The sequence below is a fragment of the Bos indicus genome, chromosome 3 (genome assembly GCF_029378745.1).
Source record: "Bos indicus isolate NIAB-ARS_2022 breed Sahiwal x Tharparkar chromosome 3, NIAB-ARS_B.indTharparkar_mat_pri_1.0, whole genome shotgun sequence".
NCBI lineage: Eukaryota > Metazoa > Chordata > Mammalia > Artiodactyla > Bovidae > Bos > Bos indicus.
In genome coordinates this window covers 27,291,755-27,315,227 of record NC_091762.1, presented here as the reverse complement: position 1 = coordinate 27,315,227, position 23,473 = coordinate 27,291,755, and the positions used below count along the sequence as shown (strand labels likewise).

The window sequence follows — 23,473 nt, the reverse complement described above, 5'->3', positions numbered from 1 at the left end:
CCAGGGAAGCCCAAGACTTCCTTGAATTCTCTCAAATTCAAAATAATAGTTTTGTTTATGTGTGTGTATCTTTGTGTGTGTGTGCAGATATAGCTCCCTTGATGTGAAAAGAGGTCAAGATTTTTAAGATGAACCTGTATGAGTACCCAGTGCATCATGGAAAATTCTATTTTCAAAAAGCTGGCTCTTTAAATTGAATGTTTTGGATAACCCTCAGTTTTTGGTTTGGAAGCAAAACAGCTCTGTCCTTGAGTAGATGTTTTCAAGTGGTCCTAAAGCAAAGGAAACAGCATAGCGTGCTGGAAAGATAAGTGACTGGGGTCTCATTTTGACATTAAGCAGGTGGTCGGTGATACTAGGAAAAGCATATGCAGACTTGATTCCTCTGTAAAGGAGGAGAGCAGACCAGGTTATCTGTGGTGTAGAAGTCTCATTCCATAAGCTCAGTGTCCCTTGTAAAACTTAACTGCCTGTGAGTAAGATTTCTGTCCAGTGCAGAGCTCTACTCCCAACTCTAGTATCCCATGTTGCCTGAACACGGCTCCTGATTGTACTCAGTTCTGTTATAGACATTTCAGATACAGGGAAACAGACTTGAAGAAAAGTGTAAGGACTTGCTCAAGACCACCCAAGTTCCCAGCATTCTGTTTCTTTTTTTTTTTTTTTTTCGATTAGCCTATATTTCTTTTTTTTTATATATATTTATTTAATTGGAGGCTAATTACTTTACAATATTGTATTGGTTTTGCCATACATCAACATGAATCCACCACGGGTATATCTCTGTCCTCACCAACCCTCCTGCTTGACACCAGCTCTGCTGTGCATGTAAACAGGAGGTGGGGTTACGAGTTGCATAAATGGTACCCATTTTTCCTGGTGTGTGGGCGTCTCAGGTCAGGAAACAGGACTGCAACCCCATTCAAGCTGCTTGATGGTGCCTCCCTTTGAGGCACAGGGGCGGCAACTGAGAAGGCTGCTAAGAAAGGCAGAGCATGGCATCCAGCCCATAGACACCTGATATTCCTCCTAGGCTGCCCACCCCTCTTTCCACCATCCAAGGAACTGGAAACACTCAGCCTCCAGAAACCTCTAAGAAAGCAAGGTGATTTCACTCACACATATTTCTATGACATGGATGTCCAAACAGGAAGCCAAAGAAAACCAGCTTTTCAGTTTTTGTTTTTTTTTTAAAGGCAGCATGTGACCAGGAATGGATGAGACCAACACAACTGCTTTAATTCTAAATGTCTGCAGTCTGAGAAATCTACCATGCCTTGAGGTAACCTGATAGAACACCGCTTTCGCTCCTCAGAAATTAAGGTTTCTGTACTGTGCGTGGAATGCCAGCCTGCATTTAGAAGTCAATGCAAGACCTCGACTGACACTTCCATACCTGCCAGGAGCTGCTGATGGAAACCAGGTGGCCTGCTTTAAGCAGAATTCAATTACCCAGATGGCAGCTGTTTCTTTATTCAAAACTTTAACATCGCCTTTTTTCCCCCCATTATGAAAAAAACCAAAGGGGGAAGAGAATACATTGAGTTTGAGCACTTCTGGTTGATAAGTTTAAAGGCATGACAGGGAAGTGGATTCTTGCCCCCGCCACCCCCCACACCCCCTCTCCCTATCCCCTCACTCCCCAGCCCCAAGCTCCCTGCAGCTCTAGCCTGCAGCACCTTGTCTGGCAGACTTTTACCAGGAATGGGAGTGATGGTCCTGAAACCCAGCATTCTCTTGGGTCATTCTTAGGAAGAGAAAGAACTCTGGCTTGCCAATTAGAAACTACCTTAGCAGGTATTATCTTCCTTCCTCTCTTTCTCTTCCTCTCTCTCTTTCTCTCTTTCTGTGTGTGAAGGGGGAGGGAGGATGTAAAAAGGGAAAAAAAAAAAAAAAAAAAAAACCTATAATGGTTTTAAGTTACACTTGGACACAATGCTTTCTCTCTCTCCCCTTCCCGGTCCCCTGCCCACACCCCACACCCTCAACCAGAGAGGTTACCCTGTATCAGCCCCTGCAGTCCAGAACATGGATAGTCAAGCTTCTTATTCCGAAGATGACAATTTCTCAGTGAGGCCAGTGCTGTTGTGTTTCAGCGCAGGGTTTATTTCCCTAGTCCTCACCTGCAGTTTGGTGATAACTAGACCAGTTCAGACAGGTGGAGCGTTACCCAACCCTTTCTCACCAAGCTCCTGCATTCTGTACTGTGGTTTCTGCTACAAGCTGGCTGCATATCCCTAGACAGGCCCGCTGTTGGATACGGGAGGTTGCTGGGGCAAGAGGAAAACCAGCACAAAGCCGGTTCTGTTCTCACTCCCTTGTCCTCTAGACAAATTTTTGTGGATGTCCATCCTTCTTTGAACCTTGTTTCTTGCAGGCTGAGTAGGAATTTGAAATCAACAAGATCATTCCTTACACTGTTTGAACAGTTACAATGTGACAGGCAATGTTTCCTTAAGAGTATCATGTCAACTGATTCTCACAGCAGCAGCCCTGGTAATATGGTTACAGATAAAATAGGCTCCAAAGTTACATTTGAGGAAGGAAGACTCAAATTGAGCCACCTTTTAAGGTCAGGGATTTGTATCCTAACAGATTGCTAAAATTATGTCCAAATCCCAATTTTCCACCATATCTAGCAACTTGAAAGCCTCTGTTTGGGGGAAGGAGTAGATAATCGGGATCATGATGAGGATCAAGACATGCATGTAAATGCACAAAAAAGGAAGAAAAAAAGTAACATGCCATCTCAGAGCTAAACATGGATGTCCTGAGATTCTGAAGCCAATAATACGATCAGAAGAGCTTTGGTAAATGCACTGATTCTGAAAGCTTATCCCAGAGCTCTGGTTGTTGTTGTTGTTCAGTTGCTAAGTTGTGTCTGACTCTTTATGACCCCATGAACTGCAGCATGCAAGGCTTCCCTGTCCTTCACTATCTCCTGAAGCTTGCTCAAACTCATGTCTAATGAGTTGGTGATGCCATCTTACCATCTCATCCTCTGTCATCCCCTTCTCCTCCTGCCTTCAATCTTTCCCAGGATCAGGGTCTTTTCCAGTGAGTCAGCCAAGGTATTGGAGCTTCAGCTTCAACATCAGTCCTTCCAATGAATATTCAGGTATGATTTCCTTTAGGATTGACTGGTTTGATCTCCTTGCTGTCCAAAGGACTCTCAAGAATCTTCTCTAGGACCACAATTTAAAAGCATCTGTTCTTCAGCACTCAGCCTTCTTTGTGGTCCAACTCTCACATCCGTACATGACTCCTGGAAAAACCATAGCTTTGACTACTGTTTTTTTAATGGACATTTGTCAGCAAAATGATGTCTATGTTTTTTAATATACTGTCTAGCTTTCTCGTAGCTTTTCCAAGAAGCAAGCAAATACTACCACGGAAATCTTTCCAAAGCACAAATCTGATCATGACACCTCCCTGCTTAAAACCCTGCAGTGTCTCCCTATGGCCTACAGGATAAAGTCCAAGCCCTTAGAATAGTACCGAAGTCCTCCACAATCGACCCTGCTCACCTCTCCAGGCTTATTTCCTGCTGTGTTCTTTCTCTCTCACACACACACACAACCTATGCTCTTGTGATTTTAAACTCCTGGCCAGTCGTCCCCAATAGATTAAGTTTATTTAGGTGCCAAGGGTCTTACTCATGCAGCTGCTTTTGCTTACAACCACCCCACAGTACACAAGCACACACACGAGTACGCACGCGTGCGCACACACACACACACACACACATGCACTCACGTGCACTCACAAGAGGCTCCACTTCATGAACTCCCATCTGTCTTTCAAGATCCAGCCAGGGAAGCCCTTTCAGCTCCACAGGCAGAACTGACTACTTCTTCCTTCATGTCCCCATGATATGCTACATAGATACAACACCTCTCACTGTGTTACTAATATCTCTTTACATGCCTTACTTTATGCCAGATGGTGAACTATTTGAGGGTAGAAAATATGTCTTAGTTGTCGTTATATGCCAGCATCAAGCATGATGTTAGGCTCAGAGTAGATCCCCAGTAATGGCTACTTTGGGTTTTGGGGTTTGTTTGGAGGTTTTAAATTTAATTTTTGTTTGTTTGTTTGTTTTGGCATGAGTTAGCTCTTACTTCTGTTAAACAATGGAGAGTGCCAGAGGTAGGGGTGGGAGAAGGGATGAAAGAGAGGGAACTTCTCTAGCGGGCTTATCAGTAAGAGTCCACATGTAGAGGTTACCCATCAACCAAATGGCAGTCTCCAGAGTAAAACCTAAGCTGTTAAAAATGAATTGAGCTGGTTACTATTTTTGTACCTGACCTACTTTGGGGTTACTTTCTTCAAAAACTCCCAGACTTTTGTAAATGGACCAAACCACTTTTTGATGATTCTGTATTCTCTCCTATTATGGTGATTTCTCACTTCAGTGAAGGGAAAATCTGCAAAGTCCCTGAAACCCCATTTTAGTGCAAAGGGATCTAAGGAAGAGTGCTGTTCTCAGTGGAACCAGCCTTCACAGAACTTTCTCAATTGTTTTTCCATGGAAGGTTTTAAGGCCAAGAATAGCAGATCTATCCACCCCAATGGCAGCCCTCATTTCCTCAGTGCTCATGGCTGTTTTCCCCTGAGAACAGGGAGGGTTCCACGACAGTTTGCTCCTGCTGCCTCTCCTCGTGCCTCCAGCTTGCCCGTGCTGGCTTGTAAGCCTGCCTGAAGCCATGTCTATGCTGCCTGGACGCAGATAGGACTCTGGCAGTAGAATACTTTTAGTTACAGACCCTCTGTTTGTTGCCATTTAATTTTTGTTTGCAATGCCCCATGGTGGTTGATTTGTAGAGAACAAAATATGCATTTTTACATGCCAGGATATTGTAACATTTAATACTGTTTTGATACTATTATCACAATAATAATCCCCGGGGTGAAGGGAGTAGCAGTGTTGGAAAGTGCTAGAAAAGAAGACCGAGCTGACTCTGAATTGAGGACACGGTGTAAAACACTTGGGGGGGACAACTAAAGAGTCCTTTATAATTGTTTTCTTTACAAAGACAGCTATTAACAAGAGCAAATTGTTTAAGTGGCAGTTGTAATAAAGGAGGGCTTCCTAGGTGGCTCAGATGGTAAAGAATCTACCTGCAACGCAGGAGACTGGGGTTTGATACCTAGGTCGGGAAGATCCCCTGGGGAAGGGACTGGCAACCCACTCCAGTATTCTTGCCTGGAGAATCCCAGGGATGGGGCAGCCTGGTTCCTAGTTCCCTAACCAGGGATCAAACCCAGGCCCTCTACATTAGGAGCATGGAGACTTAGCCACTGGACCACCAGGGAAGTCCCCAGAACTGTGCTTTTAAAGCAATGGGTATTACATCTGCTGCTAGATGGGGACAAGCAGATTTGCAGTGGTAGGATAGATATTGGCTAGGAGAAACTTTGAAATTGTGAGAAGAACTGGCTTTAATGCAGTAAATATTGTAACTTTTATTGCAGTAACAGTGGCAGCTAAGTGGCTTCCTGGAGTACCAAGGAAATGGTTAAAAATAAAGATGCATGCCTAAGATTGTTTCCATGATAACTCTAGTGCAAGCTGGACCAAAGACTTCTATCTTTCCAGTTTCCGAGCTCATTGATCTCCCAAGTGTTTGCTTCCAATGGAAAATGCTAACTTTGTTGTAGGTTCCAACTCTTTTTCTAAAGCCCTTAATTGCAATGGCATGTTTATTCATTTCAGCAAGTACTTACTCAAAGTGCTAGCACTCTTGGCTCAAAATACTGACTTGCATCATGTTTTTCAGACGTCTCCTGACTACTCACAATGACTGGGCCAACACTCTGTGGTTGTGTCAAATCCTCCTCGAAGCCATCCACATTTGGCAGCCTTGGGGGCTGTAAATGCTGAGTCTCTGGTTCCATCAGTTTAATTGTTTCCCAAGCTAGAAGCTTAATTAGAACTGATAGTATAAGAGGTAGATAGAATAGAGAGACAGAATTTGTCCCCACATTCTCTTCTGGAAGTTTCTTTATCCTCAGCACTGCTCTGGGAGTTTGAAAAGATGCCCAATAGTTCTGCCAATGTTCAGGGACTGTCCAGTTCCAATCACTCCCTGATCCTCAGTTTCTTCACATAAAATGAGAGGAATGTTTATTTTCCAAGGTTCCATTCAGAAAGCTCTCCCAAGAGGGGAAAGAGGCCTGTCCCCCAAAATGGTATTTCCCTCTTTGGTCACCCACATCCCAAGGCATCTGTGACTTCTGCACCTCAGTTTTGTCCACAATGTCTCTTTGTCTTAATTTTATAGGCATGCTCAGGGCTCCATTGTACAATCCAGCAGGGATTCTTTTCATCACTCTTTCCCATAAAAAGTTTTCAGCTCCAGCTTCCTTACCATATTTTTTTCCCTTCACCTCTTAAGATTTGTCCTCAACACCTGACGATAAACTTTATCCCTAAAAACACTCCTGAGAATTGCCCAAAAGTGCCTGGACCGTAACACTTGGCTGAGCACTTATAGAAACATCAACATTAGAGGAACAGTAGCAACAACATAACTTGTCTGATATTCTGAAATGTTTTTGTCAAATTATGTGTCTTTCAACAGGACTGGAATTAAAAAATGGATTATCAAATGACTTGAAAATGGAATGGGATACACCTTGAGAAGTGGGATTAGGTGGGTGAAAACAGGGGTGAGGGAGTGTTTGTTGATCTATAGCAAACATTTTTATAAAATGTTCTCAGACTCAGTGATTCACACAGTAGACTGATGAAGAGTAGAAATAGGCAAAAGAGGCTTTCGCTGGGGTCTTCTTGGTTATAAAAGAGGAGAAGCACATGGAACCCCTCTGTTCTTGTGAGGACAGCCCTGTTGAAAGCAATTAGTATCCTTCCACCAAAAATTTCCTGGTCCCATGCTCAGAGACCAAATTTTACAAGTAGGAAGACGGTTCCCATCTTGCAATTTTGAGACCAGGCTCCTCCATCACTTGCTGAGTGGCCTTGTTTTGAGAAAATCCTCAAACCTCCTGTTTCCCACTCTGTAAAATGCAGCTAAAGCCCTTGCCTTCCAGACTTGTGAGAATCCCAGGGAGGATTTTATATGTAAAAGTGCTATAAAGTGGAGCAAAAGTAAATTTCAGATTTTAATACTTCTTCCTTTTATGCCTTTTCCCCAGTCTAGAATATAGCTAGAACTTTGAGGTCCTCTTGAAAGGACCTTCAGCAATCTTCAGCTGCCAAATAAACTGCTGAAAAGGCCAAGGGATTTTTAAATAAATGTCTGATCTTTCAGGGTTATGTTGTTGAATGAAAATTTAAAAAGTGATAATTTTAGTTAGTTAGGGTGGAAAAGGTGATCCACCAGCAGGAGAAACCTACATTGTTTAGAATTTTGCTTTCTACATTTTGTTGTTCCTGCTGTGCTTTTTCCGCTCCGAGCAGGGCCCAAGGGATAATTAATCTCAAACAAGCTGAGAGATCTTTAGTAAGCAAAATCCTCCTACAGGTTAGCAGTAATGGGGGATATAGTGCATGAAAATAAAGCATTTTCTAGACCTTTAGAGGCAGAGCCCTGATAACACTTGATAAATTCCTTCTGTTGAATTAGCAGCATTGGGAACTCTGTTCTGGATTTGGGGGTTCTTTCCCCAGCAGGCATGAATTTGAATTTACAGTTCCTCTGCTCTTCATGGCCTGCGCTGATTTAACCAAGCCTGAAGGTCGCTGGAGAAGGCACCAGTCCTGAACAATGCATTCTTGGGCAAGAGGAAAGAAACAGTTTCTTCTAAGAAGGAACAAGACTTACTCTAATGGCCTAACAACTAACACAGATGCTAGTTTTTTCCCCCTTCGATTTTCTTCCTTCCCTCCCTTCTTCCCAGTTTCTTTCAAGGCTTCACCTCTTTATTTTTTCATGTTAAATTAATAGTTGAAATTAACAGGGCCAGTTTTAGCTTGCTTAGGAAGTTAATGTTTTCCCTGTCTGTTGTCAGAATTCCCAGAGACATGGAGTGACTCTCTCCTGCAAACCTTGTGCTTTCCCAGAGCATGCTTGACTTCCTGAAAACATTGTTAATAAAACCTTGCTTTTTAACTCCAGGAAACCTTCATCCATTGCAGCCTCTGCAGAAGCTGTAATGGGAGGAATGCCACACAGCGCAGCCAGGCCAGGGCCCTCTGGGGGGTTTCTGGGCTCCTCACCACACTCTGGGCCCAGATCCCTCAGAGAAGCAAAGGCTGAGGTGAGAGAGGCCCTGCTGTGCCCGGTGGAAGGCCAGGAGACAGACCCTCAAACATCTTCCCCTCCGCGGAGTCCCTTTTGCTAAAGATATGCATTCCCTTAGGTTTCAGGTGTTCCTCCCCCGTTAAAGTGAATCCCCAAACAGGACAAACAGTTTATATTCACACAGCAACATGAATGAATTAATCGCAGGCCCTCTGGATTATTATTTGGGGGTGTTGAAGCAAAGGAGGGGGAGGGCGCTTGGGACCTCTGGCAACGCCAGCCCAGGCCCTGTGGGATATAGACAACGGAGATCCCAAGACCATAGGAGGCATTCGTGAGAGCACCGAGAGGCTGGCCCTAGAGCCTGGTCGGGGAAGCCATCCGCAGGTAGGCGCAGGGCCTGGGGTCTGCAGGGACGCGCAGTACCTCCTTCAAGCGCTGGCTACAGCCTCTCCGGACTCCCCACCTCAACCTGGTGTTTCCTTTAGCCCCAGAGGAGCTCCCTGATTCCCAGAAAAGCCCCTCCGCGCGACGATTCTGTCCCGGGTCCTCGGAGATTCGGGGGCCCAATTCCAGGAACATCCCCGCACCCACTGCGGACCTTGCGCGCGCTCCAAAGCGGGTCGGTCACGAGGGACGCGGGAGCTGCATGGCCGCCGAATCCCCGCTGCCCAGCCAGCCGGGGCGCCCCGCAGAGGCACGGTCTCGGCCGCCCGGGACGTGGGCACGCGCGCCCCACGCCCCGGCGCCCTCCTGCCTGGAGCCCTGGCCGGTCGCAGCCGGCACGGCCCCGGCCTGGGGGTGGGGTTGGGGCGGGGGGCGGAGCCAGGCCCGTAGTCGGTGTCAGGTTGCTCCGGTAACGGTGACGTGCCTGGCGTGGGCGGGGCTAGCACGCAGGTTGCATATTTTAGGAAGTGAGGAGGAGGCGCGGGCTTGAGCTGCGGCGGGGTCTGGGGCTCAGAGCAGCGGCGGGAGGAGGCGGACACGTGGCAGCAGCAGCAGTAGCAGCCCCGGCGGCGGCGGCGGCAGAAGGCATCGGCCCGAGCCGCCTGCCGTCTTCCCTCCTTCCCGCCTTGCGGCAGCCCTAGCTCCTTCCTCTTCGCTCCCCCGGCCGCGCTTGCTTGGCCGGGAGCCGCTCTCTTCTTTTCTCTCTCATTCTCTGAACAGAAGGACCCGGCTCGGGGCGCACACCACCGCAGCTATGGGGAAGGGGGTGAGTGTCGGGCGAGCCAGGGGAGGGGCGCGGGGAGCCCTGGTCGGGAGGCGGAGGAATGGGAGGAAGTCTGGAGGGCGACCGCAGCCGGCGGGAGGCGGAGGAGGAGGAAGCGGCGCAGCGCGGAACGGGTTGGCAGAGCGGCGAGGCTTAAAAGGCGACGCACTTTGGAAATGGAGGGAGTGCGGTAATGAGGGGCGGACGGGGAAAGAGAGCGCCGAGGGGCCGGAGCGCGGCAGCCCCGGGCAGAGCGCAGACCCTGAGGGTCTGCGGGCCCCCGAGGCCGAGCGCGCCCGGGGTCTGAGGCTCCTGGAGGCGGCGCTTGGGAGCCGCCGGCTCTGGAGGAGAAGGAGGGAGCACGGCAGCCGGGCGGCCCTCGCTGGGAGCGGGCCGCCGGCGGCATCCCCAGCCCGCTCCTTCCCTCCCTCCTTCCGCCCGCCCTCACCTCGCGTCTCTCGCCTTCCTTTCTCCCTCCGCCCTTCTCGCCGGGAGGAAAGGCGTGCTCCTCCCCTTCCCCTGTGGGCGCTCTGCCCGGCCGGTTCCCGGGCTGCGGTTCCCGCCGCGGCTCCGGCCCGGGCCCTAGGGGGCTTGCTATGCGGGGCCGGCCTTGGGGTCCTAGACTCCTCCTGGAGGCGCCAGGGTTTATCCAGTTGTCCGCAGAGGCGGCCGCCCTCCCCCAAAGGGTAAAAAAAAACAAAAACTGCCTTCCCCTTAGTGTGGAGCCGGTCGGGCGGGCTGGTGCCAGAAAGGGTGTGCCTTCGCTCTAGGATGGCCTTGAAGGTATACTTTTGAGAGCTTTGATGGGCCACTTTCCATAAACACGGGCTGCACTCGGGGCAGCTTGAGCAACAGGAGTGGTCATCTTGATGGTGGGGAGGGTGAATGTAGATTTTTTTGGAATAGCCTGGAAGGAGCACGGGCTGATCCACCAGTGTCTCCGGATACTATAAATACGAAAAAAGGAAGGGAAGCGAGGACAGTACAGGTTAGGAGTGTCTACGCACGGAAGAGAGATTCTAGAAGGAACGAATCTCCTCCCCGGGCAGGAGAGAGTAGCACTGTGGGATTACCAGAACGACGGCTGGTTCCTGCATTTTTGTAACTCAGTTAACTTATAGGCCCGAGGCCAAAGTCCAGTCGAGAAAAGTTTATACAAAATGACGATCAGAAGTATCAATTGATGGGATAAAATGACCAGGTCGTGAGAATACCGGTAGGAGAGTATCCCCTCCATTGTGTCCAGGGCTTGCACGTTGTCCGGCGCTTAGTAGGACTTTGAAGGGTCTGAGGGCTCCTCCGTGTGGAGTGAGTGATGGGGGAAGAGGGAGGGTTCATTCTTTGGGGACTCTAAATGGATTTTGAAGGAGGTCATTGAAAGGTTTGGACCTGGTGGAGAAGGGAAGGAGAAGTGGGAATGCACAGCTTGAATCTTTAAAAAGCGTAAGATGTGGAGGGCTGCTGGCTCAGGTCAAGTAGCTGAAGAGAACTGAGCGCCAGCCTCTGTCCTCGGGGGTGCAGACTGGGTTAGTGGCCTGTGCTGGTACACACTGTCAAACCCTAGGTCATTCCAGTAAACAGGCTCTTAAAAGCTCATTTCTATGTCTCTTCTTCAGAAAAAGAGTTGATTTCTGGAGCCACACGTTACTGATTGCAGGACTGTGGAGCCTTCTAGATACGTACCCGAGCTTGGCGTAGGAAGGTGAAGGGATTTGCTCAAGGTCAAATGGTTGGTTCGTGACACACCAGATGTCCCTGATTTGTGAACAGCCTGTAGTGTCCAAGCCTAATGCTCCTTAACAATGACTTATATGCAGAACTCTAAAGTTATTTTTCAGATGAAACTGGGGTGTTTGTTATGTTGGATTAGTGAAAGATGTTTCAGTAAATTATGTCCATAGACCTGTATGTCCCTTGGGTAACCACACACTTGCACAGTAGTGGTAAAGATAACAGCGTACCTGGGCTGTGGAGGTTCAACCTTTATGTCTTATGGATTCTAATAACATGTCTAGGGGCTAGCAAACCCAAAGTTGGAATTGTAACTGGTTAACACAGGCTGATATTGCTGCTTATCTGCTGGGTTGTCATTAGTATTTTGAGTACTCTGATGAATTGAACATTAGGGAGGGGGTGTGTGTTTGTGTTGTGGTGGTGGTGGGGTGTGTGTGTGTGTGTGTGTGTGTGTGTGTGTGTGTGTGTGTGTCTGGTGGTGGTGGTGGTGGTGGTGGTGGTGGTGGTAATTCTCCTGGGATAAAATAACTGCTTTTGTCCCTAGTGACTTATTCTGATAGTCCAAATGTTCAGAAGGATATTTTATGCTGAAATGTTGGGATTTTTCCACATGGGGATTAAAATGTGGGTGGAGTGGTGACTAAAGCCCTGCTGATAATTGGTTAACCAGGAAGCCTGTGCTGGCAGCTAATTTTTAAGGTCATTGTTCATTTCTTCCCCTCCTCTTCCCACTACTGTTGGGGGCCCAGGTTTTGACTGTATTTCAGGTGATTTTAGTTCTCCTTAAAAAATCGATCTCCTTTGGGTAATGAAATGAAAGAACCAGCTCCTGCTGAATCATTCTTGGATGAAATAGGATTTTGTCCCTTTTTTTTTTTCATACTGGCTGCTTTTGCCAGTGACTTGGCTTAAATCCGCAGCTCGGCCTACCACCCACAATTCTTTAGCCAACCAAAGATACACAAGAAACTTTCTTTTTCTCAAGTTTACAGAAGACCAGGGTGGGGAGGAGGGATGTCACCAGGCCTTTCACCGCAGTTCTCCATTGTTAGAGCATTAACTTAGTTACCTGGAAAAGAAACCATAGTTTATAGCTTATGGGTAGAGATGTAAAGAGGAGCTGGGGAGAAGGTGCAGGTGGAGGTTACACAAGGTATACACGTGTCAGCAGAAACCCTGGTTGCAGGGTCACACTGTCAGCTGCCCTTTTGGAGCTCAACTTGAAAGTGACTGAATCTCCTATGGCTGCTGTAAAGCCAGTACTTTGGACTGAAAACATCATAAGGCAGAGTTCTCAGGATGGAAAGTTGCCTGGGCCCAGCCAGAGAAGAAGGTTGGGGTTGCATCAGACCCTTTGCCTGTCAAGTGTTCAGTGTATATGAGTGTGATTTTTTTTTTCCCCTGCCACCTCCCCCCCCCCCCCGCCCCGCCCCCGCTTTCTGTACCCTGCTGCTGCTCTGAGGGTGTATTCTCTTTGGGAAACTTACTGTTAGTTAATTTGTAGTTTTCTCTGCCAGTAAGTTTGTAACACTCTGGTGACTCACCTTTGGGTGGGAGGGTAGGAAAGGGGAGGTCTGCATCATAAATCTGAGAAGATTGAGAGTAGGCTTGGCCTGACAACGCCCCCCCCCAAAAGGAGGGGGAGGAATTTTTAAAAACCTAGTAAAATGTTTAGGCAGGTGAAGAGTAAAACTTAAAATATCCAGCCCACACCCTCTGCCCAAGTGTTAATCTTAAGTTGCATTTTAAAAAGAAAAAAGTGGATTCAACCTTACATAGCCCATCCATTCTGCACCCCAGAACCCTTTTAGAGCATTGATTCCTGGTTATTTTAGCAACAAATGAATAGATTAGTGACTCTCTGTTCAGTCAGGCTGTGTTCTTTAACAGAATATATCCAAATTTAAGAATGACGGTGGGTTTAAAGATAATTTTCTTGAAAGGAGATTGTGTGGAAAAGTAAAACTAGTTTCTTTATTTAAAACAAAAAAGGTTTTTAAAGCCCCGAAGCGTCAGTTTCTCATCTGACCCTTAGCTAGAGTACTCACCCAAGTGACATCAGCTCTGTTCGGTTTAGAGTGCAGGGCAAGTGAGAGTGGCACCTGTTATTGTTGGGCTTTGGGCATTGAGAGATCAAACATGTATCAAGTATGGGTTTGTGCTGTTCACCAGTTAGTCTTAAGCCTTTTCAAAACTAGAAAACAGTTTTTCTTTCACCTGAAAAAAAGAAAAATACTGAGGGTTGGAAAGAATGGAAAGTATTATGAATTACCCTCTCCGGGGAGGCCAGGTGAAAGTGTCAGTGGACTCTGCTGGGGTGATGGCTTTTTAAGTTCTCGTCTACTTTCACTTTTCAGGTAAAAGGCTTTACACTTTCAGAGTCTTGGTCAAGGTCGTATGAAATGAAATGGGCTTTGCAGCCCTCTGTGAGGGGTGGGAGGACGAACATTTGTGCCATGGTGCCTCCTCCTAGCTGCCCAGGGCCCTCTGCCAGCCAGCAAGCCAGAAGAAGAAACACGAGCGTCAGATCAGATGGCCTCACAGTAATCAGAGTGGCTGCTTTTGGCCAGCACAGCGCTGGGCAGAATGTTTCCCCGGCCCTGCCAGAGCTGTCCAGTTCTGGATTCCGCTGAAATTATAGGTCCAGTAAGTGATAATGTGAAGGACAGAGACTTTCAAAATCCACTAACTGTTTTCTTAAACTCATCTTCATTTATGTATTTTTGGAAAAGGAGATGTAACCAAATCAGGCTTGAACTTTCTCACGTTGCTATGAATCGAGTGTGTGTGTGAGAGGAAGTGTATTCTTTGGCTGGAGTCGGAGGGAGACTATTCCTCTGCATATGAGTCACCTCCTTAGTTGTGCTTAAATCTGTCATCAGGAATCCACAAGAAGTTCTTCATTTATTTGACTGATGTTTGAGATAGCAGATTCTGTCAGAGAGAATAGAAGCACCCCACTCTACCCCCCAACCCACCCTGCAGTTTTTCTCTCTGGTTTCATATGGATCCTGAGCCAAGGGAATTTTGGCCAGTAGACCCCATTCCTTAGTTCCATTGTGACTTGACAGTGAATTATATCTGAACGTTAATTAGTTCTGTATCTGGTTTTGTTCAAACCCTGTTTAGTAACAGCTAGTAGATTTTTTTCTGTTGGTGATCTGAAAAGTGGATCCTGGATGCTTGTGCTTTGGTCTTTGGGACCTGCCTTGTTTTCAGCGTTCAGGTTTCATGGATCAGGGGGACTTGGTTCTTAGTTTGTCTTTCCCGTTTGTCCGTATGGTGAGGGCAGAGCCTCATGCACTTTGGAGTGTTATCATCTTGCATTTTTCTTTTATCCTCCATATGATGCTTCTATGGTGCCATATTGGTTTTGTTTCAACTCAGGGGGCATTTCTCCAGGTTATCACTGCCTTTGTTCTTTTCAGCCTTACAGCTATATTACTTCCCACCCTAGGCTTCGGGGTACCAATTGAGGGGAGTGATCAGGACTTTGGAAATTAATTCAGTCTGCTTTTAATGCTTGTGCCAGTTGTTAGTCCATGGTCTCTCAAACCAACAACTTCGTTTGAGTAGCACTAGCCAGAGTGGTCTGACAAAATGAGAAAAGAGATGAGGGCAGCAAATGGGGGGAATAGGCAGAATATTTTAACTCTTCACAACCCAGGTACCTAGTGTAGAGGTAGAAAGTATCACCCCATTTTTAAAACAACTGAAAAAGCACATTTTTAAAGAGGTAGTAAATCTAAAGTATATTGATTATTTAGATGCTTTAGATTTTTTTTTTGAATGATCATGAATGTATACTAACTATTGCAGGTAGGTTGGGCTGTCAGGCTCCTTAAATTTCACATGCAGGTAGACTGGGGAGGGAGGTTAAGCCTTGTTCATTTTGGGCTGAGGGAACCCGCCAGCTAGAGCTGGAGCTGTTTTCTTTGCACTCTGCTGGCTGATGGACTGCAGCCCAAGTTTGGAGGGACTGAGCTGAGTTCACAAAGAGACCCCCTGCTATGGCCTGGCTGCTTGGTATTCCCCAGCTCCACCTTGGTTTAGGTGAGGGAGACAAGGAATGTGAAGGTAGGGTTGTCCCTTGGGTCACCTCCTCTTCCTCACCGCCTTAATTGCTGCTCTGGGCTGCAGCGTGGCTGTAGAATCACAGCAGTGCCTGCCCTCTCCCATCTCCAGCCTCAGATCCCTGGCAAGAGAAAATTCTTTGTACATAAACTACTTAGTCATTTGGGAGTGATCAGAGCTGTAATGAACGTGGTGTGGTAATATTTTCTGTTTTCCTTGTTTTAGTTGATGATAAAATTAAAAAATGCCCAAAATGAGGTTTCTTTTTTTAAGGTTATGACTTTGCATAGTCAATGAGGAACGGCAGTGATATAAGTTAGTTAAAACCAAGTTATAATAACTTTTATGTAGTGCTTTGCAGAGTATCTTCACATACACTATTAGGTTTGATAATGATGTAATAATACATCAGGAAGATCCGCGCCCTCCCCCCCACCCCCTGCCCCTTTATATATAAAAGAAAGATGTAGTCCACTCTAGGCAGTACTCCTAGGCAACCAGCAGGATCAGAGAGAGATCATCCCTTCGACTCCCCTGCCTGACTGGAATCAGAGGTACCCTTTCTATAGCCCTCTGGGCAAGCTTTTAAATGGGCTGCATTTGGGGCAGTTACTGTTACCCTTCTTCTGGCCCCTCTTGATAGTCCAAAGCTTGCTTTGTCAGTTTTAGAAACAGTGCTGGTTTTAAGTGTTTTGTTTTTGGATTTGACGGTGGCCCCTTGATTCATCCGACTATTGGAATGCCATCTAGAGTCTTCAGTCGTTATCCCCAAGTGTTATTTCCATTTTAGGCCAGGAGGAAACAGGCTGACTGTTCAGGATTGTCTTGCTGGCATATGGCAGAGCTAGAATGACCTGGGGCTGACTTAAAAGCACCATCCGTAGTCTTATCCCAAGGGTATAGATGTCTCTGCTCCCAAGTACCCTCCAGACTTCGTCAATAGCAACTTCTGAAGTTTGAAAGGCCTCTGACTTCCCTATTGGCCACAGGGGATTGTGCTGATAGGGTGGGAACTGTGGTCAGATGTCCACTCTGCTCAATTGAGGACGTTTCCAAGGCCTGCCCTCCTGAGGGCTTGTAGAGATGGATCTGAGGGCCTCAGGGCAACTTTAGCTTATTCAGACCTCCAGTGACTCAACCTCTGGGATAGAAGCTTCTCTCCTAAACTCATTGTACCTTCTTTGCCTTTTTAAAAAATTTAGGGATAATTCTTGGCTTCCCTTGTGGCTCAGCTGATAAGGAATCCGCCTGCAATGCAGGAGACTCTGGTTCAATCCCTGGGTCAGGAAGATCCCCTGGAGAAGGAAATGGCAACCCACTCCAGCCTGGAGAATTCTATGGACTGTATAGTACATGGGGTCACAGCGTCGGACATGACTGAATGACTTTCACTTTCATATGGATAATTCTCTGTACCTGTCATATCTGCTTCCCACTCCTCCCCCTTTAAATTGTCAGTTACTGAAGAGGAGGAAGGTGTCTCACCAGCCCCAACAGGTCATGCTCATTGTAAGGATTCAGTCTGTGCTTTTAAAGAAGTGAAGGCTGGGGCCTCGGCCTGGGGGCTGGAGTGCTGAGGGTGGGCACCTCGCCTGTGCTGCATACCAGCCCCGTTCTGCTCTGTGCGTAAATTCACAAACATGAATAGATGACAACAGAAAATGCTGTTAGAGCAGTGAAGTGAAGTCGCTCAGTCGTGTCTGACTCTCTGCAACCCCATGGACTCTAGCCTACCAGGCTCCTTTGTCCATGGGATTTTCCAGGCAAGGATACTGGAGTGGGTTGCCATTTCCTTCTCCAGAGGATCTTCCCAACCCAGGGATCAAGCCAGTGGGAATCAGCAGCTTTGCACAGGAAGCTTTGGAAGATGTTGTTTACTGTTGTCTGCCTGCAGTTGGGACAGAATTGAACAAACAAAAGGAGTTTGGTGCTTGGGGCTGTGGGGAAAGCTGCAAGTGAACTCTGTTCTCTTCTATCAGGAGAAGTCACTGAAGCTCTTGCCAAAAATCCAGGGCTTGTCGTCGCATTTTGTTGTGAAGATGGTTGGCTAATCAAGATGACACTCAGTAACCATTCAGAACTAGATGAGCTAATTCAGATGAAGAAGCAACTGGAAAATACATAATCTATTGAGAAGTGAAAATGAAACCCCTAAATAAACTAATTTGAAACAATTTAAAATAAATACTAAATAAATGAACCTTGCTCCAAGTTTCAGCCTTGGCTCCTTTGATTAGGAATTTTCTCTCCCCACATCCTGAGCACCCTTTCCCTCTACCCAGATCAAGTGGTGGCAGAACTCAGTGAACCTTTGAGAAAATGAAATCCCCTGGAAGCACGGGGTGAAGTAATGACACTTTTGATTTGAGGCTGTGTCACACTGGGCAAGCCCCTGCCCTTGTTGTGACCTCCCACTTCCTAAATTAGAATGACGGGGGGGCGGGGCTGGGGGAAGGTTCACAAATGGCCCTTTTGGACAGGGTGTAACAGTAACCTTGAGCCTCCATTGTACTTATCCTAGGGAGACAGCACAGTGGTGCCCCAAGGGTCCTGCGCACAGAGCGTGGTACCTGCCTGGCCTCCGCGCACTTCCTAATTGAAAAATTGACTTGTATACCTGGAGGAGTGGGAAGGTTATAGGAGTAGATTGGGGAGGCCATGTTATCATTCCCCTTTCCATGACCTTTGTTTTTCCCAAATGCTTTTCAAAGAAATAATAAAATGTTATCTACCCAATTTTAAGTTGTTCCCTCTTCCACCCTGCATTCCACCCTTCCACACACACAGATTTTTTTTCCCCCTGCTTTGAAACTAGTAATTGAGATTGGTAGGGACTGGAGTAATGTTTGGTTCCCATCAAGATGAGCTAGTATTATTGTTTTACTTGTAGGAAAGAAAGCGAAAAAGCAAAGTAACTCAGTCGTGTCTGACTCTTTGCGACCCCATGGTCTGTAGCCTACCAGGCTTCTCCGTCCATGGGATTCTCCAGGCAAGAATACAGGAGTGGGTTACCATTGCCTTCTCCAGGGGATCTTCCCGACCCAGGGATCAAACCTGGGTCTCCAGCATTGGAGGCAGATGCTTTAACCTCTGGGCCATCGAGGAAGCTTCCTAGGAAAGAACTGAATTGCGTAAGCAGCCTGGTCTTCTGGACAAACAGTGCCTGATGAAGCAATTAAAATCTTGAAGGAAAAGAAATACCTCTTGTTAGTACTTCCCCTGTCTCTTTCACAAATCTCCTGTTTTAAACTTACCCCCTCTTAGTGTGCCATGAATTGATGGAGAAAGGGGAGGGTTATTAGGGAGCCTCTATTTCCAGCTACCTTAAGCATTGAGAACTGTGAAGCTTCAGGCAAGGGGTCTGTTTTTGTAAATGGGGATAGAACTTTGGAACATATCCAAGTTTTAGCTGCTCTAATAACTCTCTCCCCCTCTTTCAGAATGTAAAATGTTGAAAGCCAGAAAATAAAGCCTACAGATGGTGAGGCAGAGGGATTTTAACTCTGATTTTCATATATTTAAATTAAATATCTTTTAATGATACTCAACTTTGCTTAGAGAATTTGTGGACTGGATTTTAAAAATCAATACAAACTGGCCACGTGAGTCTTTGAGAGCTCCCTAGTCAATGTGTTTAATATAAAGTTTCAGGGTTGTGCTTCCTCATTAAATATATGAAGGAAATGCAGTGGTCTGTGGTGAGGAGGGCAGTGGGGGCGGCCATTTTTTTTTTTTGGTTTGTGTTGTCTATTTGCTTCCAGTGTGTGTGATGATTTTCCATTTTAACTCTGGCACCAGGGCTCTACCAGAGAGGCTGTCACCAGTGTGGTTGCTCCATAGTGGAGGGAATGTTGAGAATGTTGACTATCTTTAGCTCTGCTTCATTCTTAACAGATAAGATACAGAAGCTAAAGGACACTCTGAAAAAATTAATCTGCAGGGAACACTGTACATGTAACCACACAAGTTGAGCAGTGTGAATACTGTACATGTCCTTATGTCTTGGCAGCACGAACTTGAAGTTACAATCTCTTTAGAGTCTTAGGGCATTTTTTCAAATTCAAGTGATTATTGTATTTATTTACAACCATACCTGCTATATCGATATGTTTTGATTTTTTTATTTTCAACACAGTATAATTTTAATCTAGACAGTGTTTTTCTACTTACTGCTTTAGTAGCTGGTATACTCCTGAAAATTAGAAATGAATAAGGGAGAGCCGTGAATGAACAGAAATTGCACCACAGAGCACCCATTGTAAGAAAATTGTTAAGATCCCCTTTCTTTGCCCTTCTTAGGAGATGGTGGTGGTTGCAAGCAGATTGTGGGCTGGGGGCCTCTGGAGTGAGGGGTCTCTTCTGTTCTGGGGACCGCCCTTAGGAGCACTAAGTTCCGGCTTTGTGTAGCTGAGCGCAAGCATTTTCAACAGGAGGTGGGGGAGTGGAACAATCTAAATTTAAACTATGGAATCAAAGTTTTCTGTAAAAATTGTTCCAGTTTTCAAGAGGCGTAGGTGGATCCTGTGAATTGTGTGATAATGCACATGCTTCTCCTATATCCTGCCTCTGTCAAAACATTTCCAGGGACTTTTCATTTGGGGGCTTTATTCTCAGGCTGCAGATTGGGGTGGGGACTGCCTTTTTTGTTTTTCACTTAAAGAATTTGAAGGACTCTTGGGCTGACTTCTTTTTTTAAATAAGGTAAAAAAGTTTGTACTCTTAGGCAAGCCCTAAAGGGTATTATATTTAAAGTTGGTATGTAATGACTTCTTTGCAAAGATAAGAATTAAACATGATAATAAAGTCATTAGCATTTAGGTGTATATCATTTAGTCCTCTCAAACATCTAAGGGAATGGGCACCATTATCTCCATGCTGGGGAAGAGAATAGTGCAATTTCAGAATCCTTGATTTGCCCAAGGACACACAGCTGTTAAGTGGTGGAGCCCAGGATTTGATGTCTGATTCAGAGTACAAGTGCATAAGTATAGTGTATTATACTCTAAGTTAGTGATGTGAAGATAGTTTCATCTTTCAGTGGGGAAGATGAAGGGCCATGGTATGGAAATGTTGACAGTACAACCCTCTCCCCCGCCCCCCACCCCAGATGGAAGCAGCTGGTAGGGCCATTCTGAGTCCTGACAAGGCCTTCCCAGTGGTCTTAGTGCCCTAGGGTGCAGATGGCCTGTCTTGAGCTAGAGATGGCAGTATTCTGGATAATACTGGACTGTTGTCGAGTATGCATCATCAGCACATATATTTCCATGGATATTAGCCCAATAACTCTTCAAGATGCTCACCTAAAACTGCTGAAAATCCCTTTCTCTACCACCTTGAATTTTGAGGTGCTGTTCCTAATTCACAGTCACACCTTTCCCTCGTTCCTCTATAGGTTGGACGTGATAAATATGAACCGGCAGCTGTTTCAGAGCATGGGGACAAGAAAAAAGCCAAGAAAGAGAGGGATATGGACGAGCTGAAGAAAGAAGTTTCTATGGTAAGTACCAGCAGGAAGGGTGCTTTCTGTTCTTAAATAGGAATTGTATCTTACATCCTTGAGTGTGTGGTGCCCCTCCCCCAGCCATTCTTCAATCAGATTTGCTTCATTTTCAAAGTTAAGAGATTATAGCAGTCCTACAAATGTTACTGAATCGTAGAGGTTGGTATGGAAAATTTTCATTGTAAAAGCTGTCAGTGGATTGGACAAGTTATTTAATACTCTGTATTCAATACTCTGTATTTAATATTCAATACTCAGTATCCAACCAAAGGTCCACAGAGGAGCGGTTGATATCATGGGCCTTTGCTTCTGTGTTTCTGAATCATACTGCATGTAGGGAACTTCCAACCTCTTCAGGCGGTGGAGGCCTCCATGGATGCAACCTGTCTAGAATCTGCCTGGTCAGGCTGTGAAGGCCCCCATTATACAGCTTGAGCCATTCGCTAGTGAAGACCACTCAGAAGGAGCTGTGTGGTCACCAAGCCATTGGCAATGGTGAGAGTACATATACTAACTTGTATTCTGAGCCTAATGATAGTGAGGGATGACACTGATGGTTTTTTAATTCTTTTTTTAGTGATAAAATGTTTAATTCTTTTCCTTTTGTTTTCCCTTAGGATGATCATAAACTTAGCCTTGATGAACTTCATCGCAAATATGGAACAGACTTGAGCCGAGTATGTTCTAATTTTCATTTGTTGCATAGAATTCTGATCTTTCCCCTCACATTTTCCCCTGGTATCACAGGCCTAACCTTGGCGACTCCAGAATATTGATAGCCACCATCCATATCATGTCTGCTATGTGACATGCACAGAACTTGGGCTCTTATATGCTGTTTTACTATTTTGTTTCCCCTGAAACTTTCTGAAAATAGTTATTATTTTCCCCATCTTGTAGCAAGTGACAGGCAACAAGTAGGAGCTCCAGGATTTGAAACCGAACAGATCCAAGGTCATGCTCACCACCTGACCTTGTGAACACAGATGTTCCATTTATTCTTTGACATTGTTAAATTGAGTTGAAAATTTCAACTAGTTGAATCTTGAACAATTCAGATTTCTGTATTTTTATCAGCTAGCTCATGGTATAGTAGGTCAGAACCTTAGTTTATTCTATCATTTATTAGGAACTTTTTTTACACAGTTCAAAGAAACTTCAGTAAAATATGTACTGTATATCCTTGTTATCTAGTGGATTTTGATGTGTTAATTGTTTGCCGCAAACAATATAAAGTAAAATCGGGGCGGGGGGAGTTTGTTCTTTTCTGGACAGTCACTAATAAGTCCAAGGAATGACTTGAGTGCCAGCTACGATGGAGCTGTTTTTTCAGTAAATTACCAACAAGCTCAGAGAAGTTTGGGGCCGTAGGCTCTGAGAGGAGGCCTGGCACTAAGACCCAGCAGGCAGTTGTTCTCTGAGCACCTCACGTGGGTTATCTCACTGAAGTTTACTCTAGGTTCCTATGACGTGTGTTCTCGGCAACCTAGGTCACTTACTCAAATGCTGTGGGGCTGTTGTCTTGTAAAATGGGATTAATGAAAGGGTAGGGTAAAGGTTGTGGTGAGAATTAAAGTTAACTGGAAGTACTGGATTCAGTGCCTGATACTGGAAGTACTGGATTCAGTGCCCGATACTGGAAGTACTGGATTCAATGCAGCTCAGTGTCTCTGAGCTGCAGAGACAGCTCAGATGGCTGGTGTCGGTGGTGGTCATTCTGTCTAGGGATTGTGTCATGAACTTGAGGCAGAGGAAGGTCCTGAAATAAGTCCATGTGGACCCCGTAGGTATTCTTGTCCCTTTCCCCATATTCTCGGGTTAATTCCAATATTAAAGATAACTTGAGAACAAAATATATATATACATGCTTCAGGCAAACATGTCTTTTATGTCTTTTGTGAAAGTAGCCACATTTTCCCCTCATGGTGGGAGCTGTGTGTCTCTTATCTGCTGTCAGTGCATCTCAGATTTAAGGCCCATTAGGAAACAGCAGGGCCTCAGTCCAGTGGGCTTTTCTTCCAGTGAATACTTTTTTTTAAGATTTTATTTGTTAATTTTTTGGCCACCCCAAGTGGCTCATAGGGTCTTAGTTCCCTAACCAGGGATCAGACCTAGGCCCTTGGCAGTGAAAGCCCACATCTTAAATCACTGGACCACCAGAGAACGCCCCCATTGAGTACTTCTTAACTGATGGGTGTCCTGGGGTTATTAGCTCAGATATTACACAAGTGTGACCCCTTCCCCACCAGACAGGTGTTTTAATTGCCATCCAAGGAATGAAGTTCTATACTGAAACTTGGCAGTTAACCCAGTAACAGGGTGGATTCTGACAGATTTTTTTTCCTCCTTTGATATGAATAGTGTTTTTTTCTTTTTCCACTTCCTTGACAGATTCAATACACAGGAAACTCTTAAGCTCTTAATTTGCAAAACTGAATCAACTAGTTAAGGTGGGATGTCTTTTTGGTAAATGCAGTTTGGCGTGAATTCCTTCTGTAAAACTCAGAAGAGACCATACCAGATTCCAGTCTGTCCATGGATCAATTTTAAAAGAATTTCAGTCTGAGTGTTGTAGGTTCTTCAGGACACTTGGGCTCTTGTTGGCCTGAACCATAGGGTGGTCATCAGCATTTTCTAGCTTCTGCGTTGGCCTGGGACATTTAGTTTCTCTCTGCTTCCTTCTCAGCTGTCAGGTAGCTGTGTTAGCTTGTGAGCCCTGGAGCAGTTGGTCTTCCTTATATCCCTCTG

At 45.8% G+C, this 23,473-nt stretch overlaps 1 protein-coding gene and 1 long non-coding RNA gene across 2 annotated transcripts in view; both read left to right on the top strand.

Annotated features, from left to right (window-relative positions):
• The first annotated feature begins 9,133 nt into the window (after positions 1-9,133).
• ATP1A1 (ATPase Na+/K+ transporting subunit alpha 1) overlaps positions 9,134-23,473 on the top strand; it is a 32,404-nt gene continuing 18,064 nt past the window's right edge. The window contains exons 1-3 of the mRNA XM_070785856.1: positions 9,134-9,420; positions 20,618-20,722; positions 21,343-21,402. Coding sequence (XP_070641957.1) covers positions 9,409-9,420; positions 20,618-20,722; positions 21,343-21,402 — 177 coding nt within the window. The 5' untranslated portion in view covers positions 9,134-9,408. The remainder of the gene's footprint in view (positions 9,421-20,617; positions 20,723-21,342; positions 21,403-23,473) is intronic.
• LOC139182158 (uncharacterized) lies at positions 10,066-17,430 on the top strand. The gene is made up of 2 exons (XR_011565730.1): positions 10,066-10,200; positions 17,205-17,430. It is a non-coding gene; the product is annotated as an uncharacterized lncRNA (long non-coding RNA).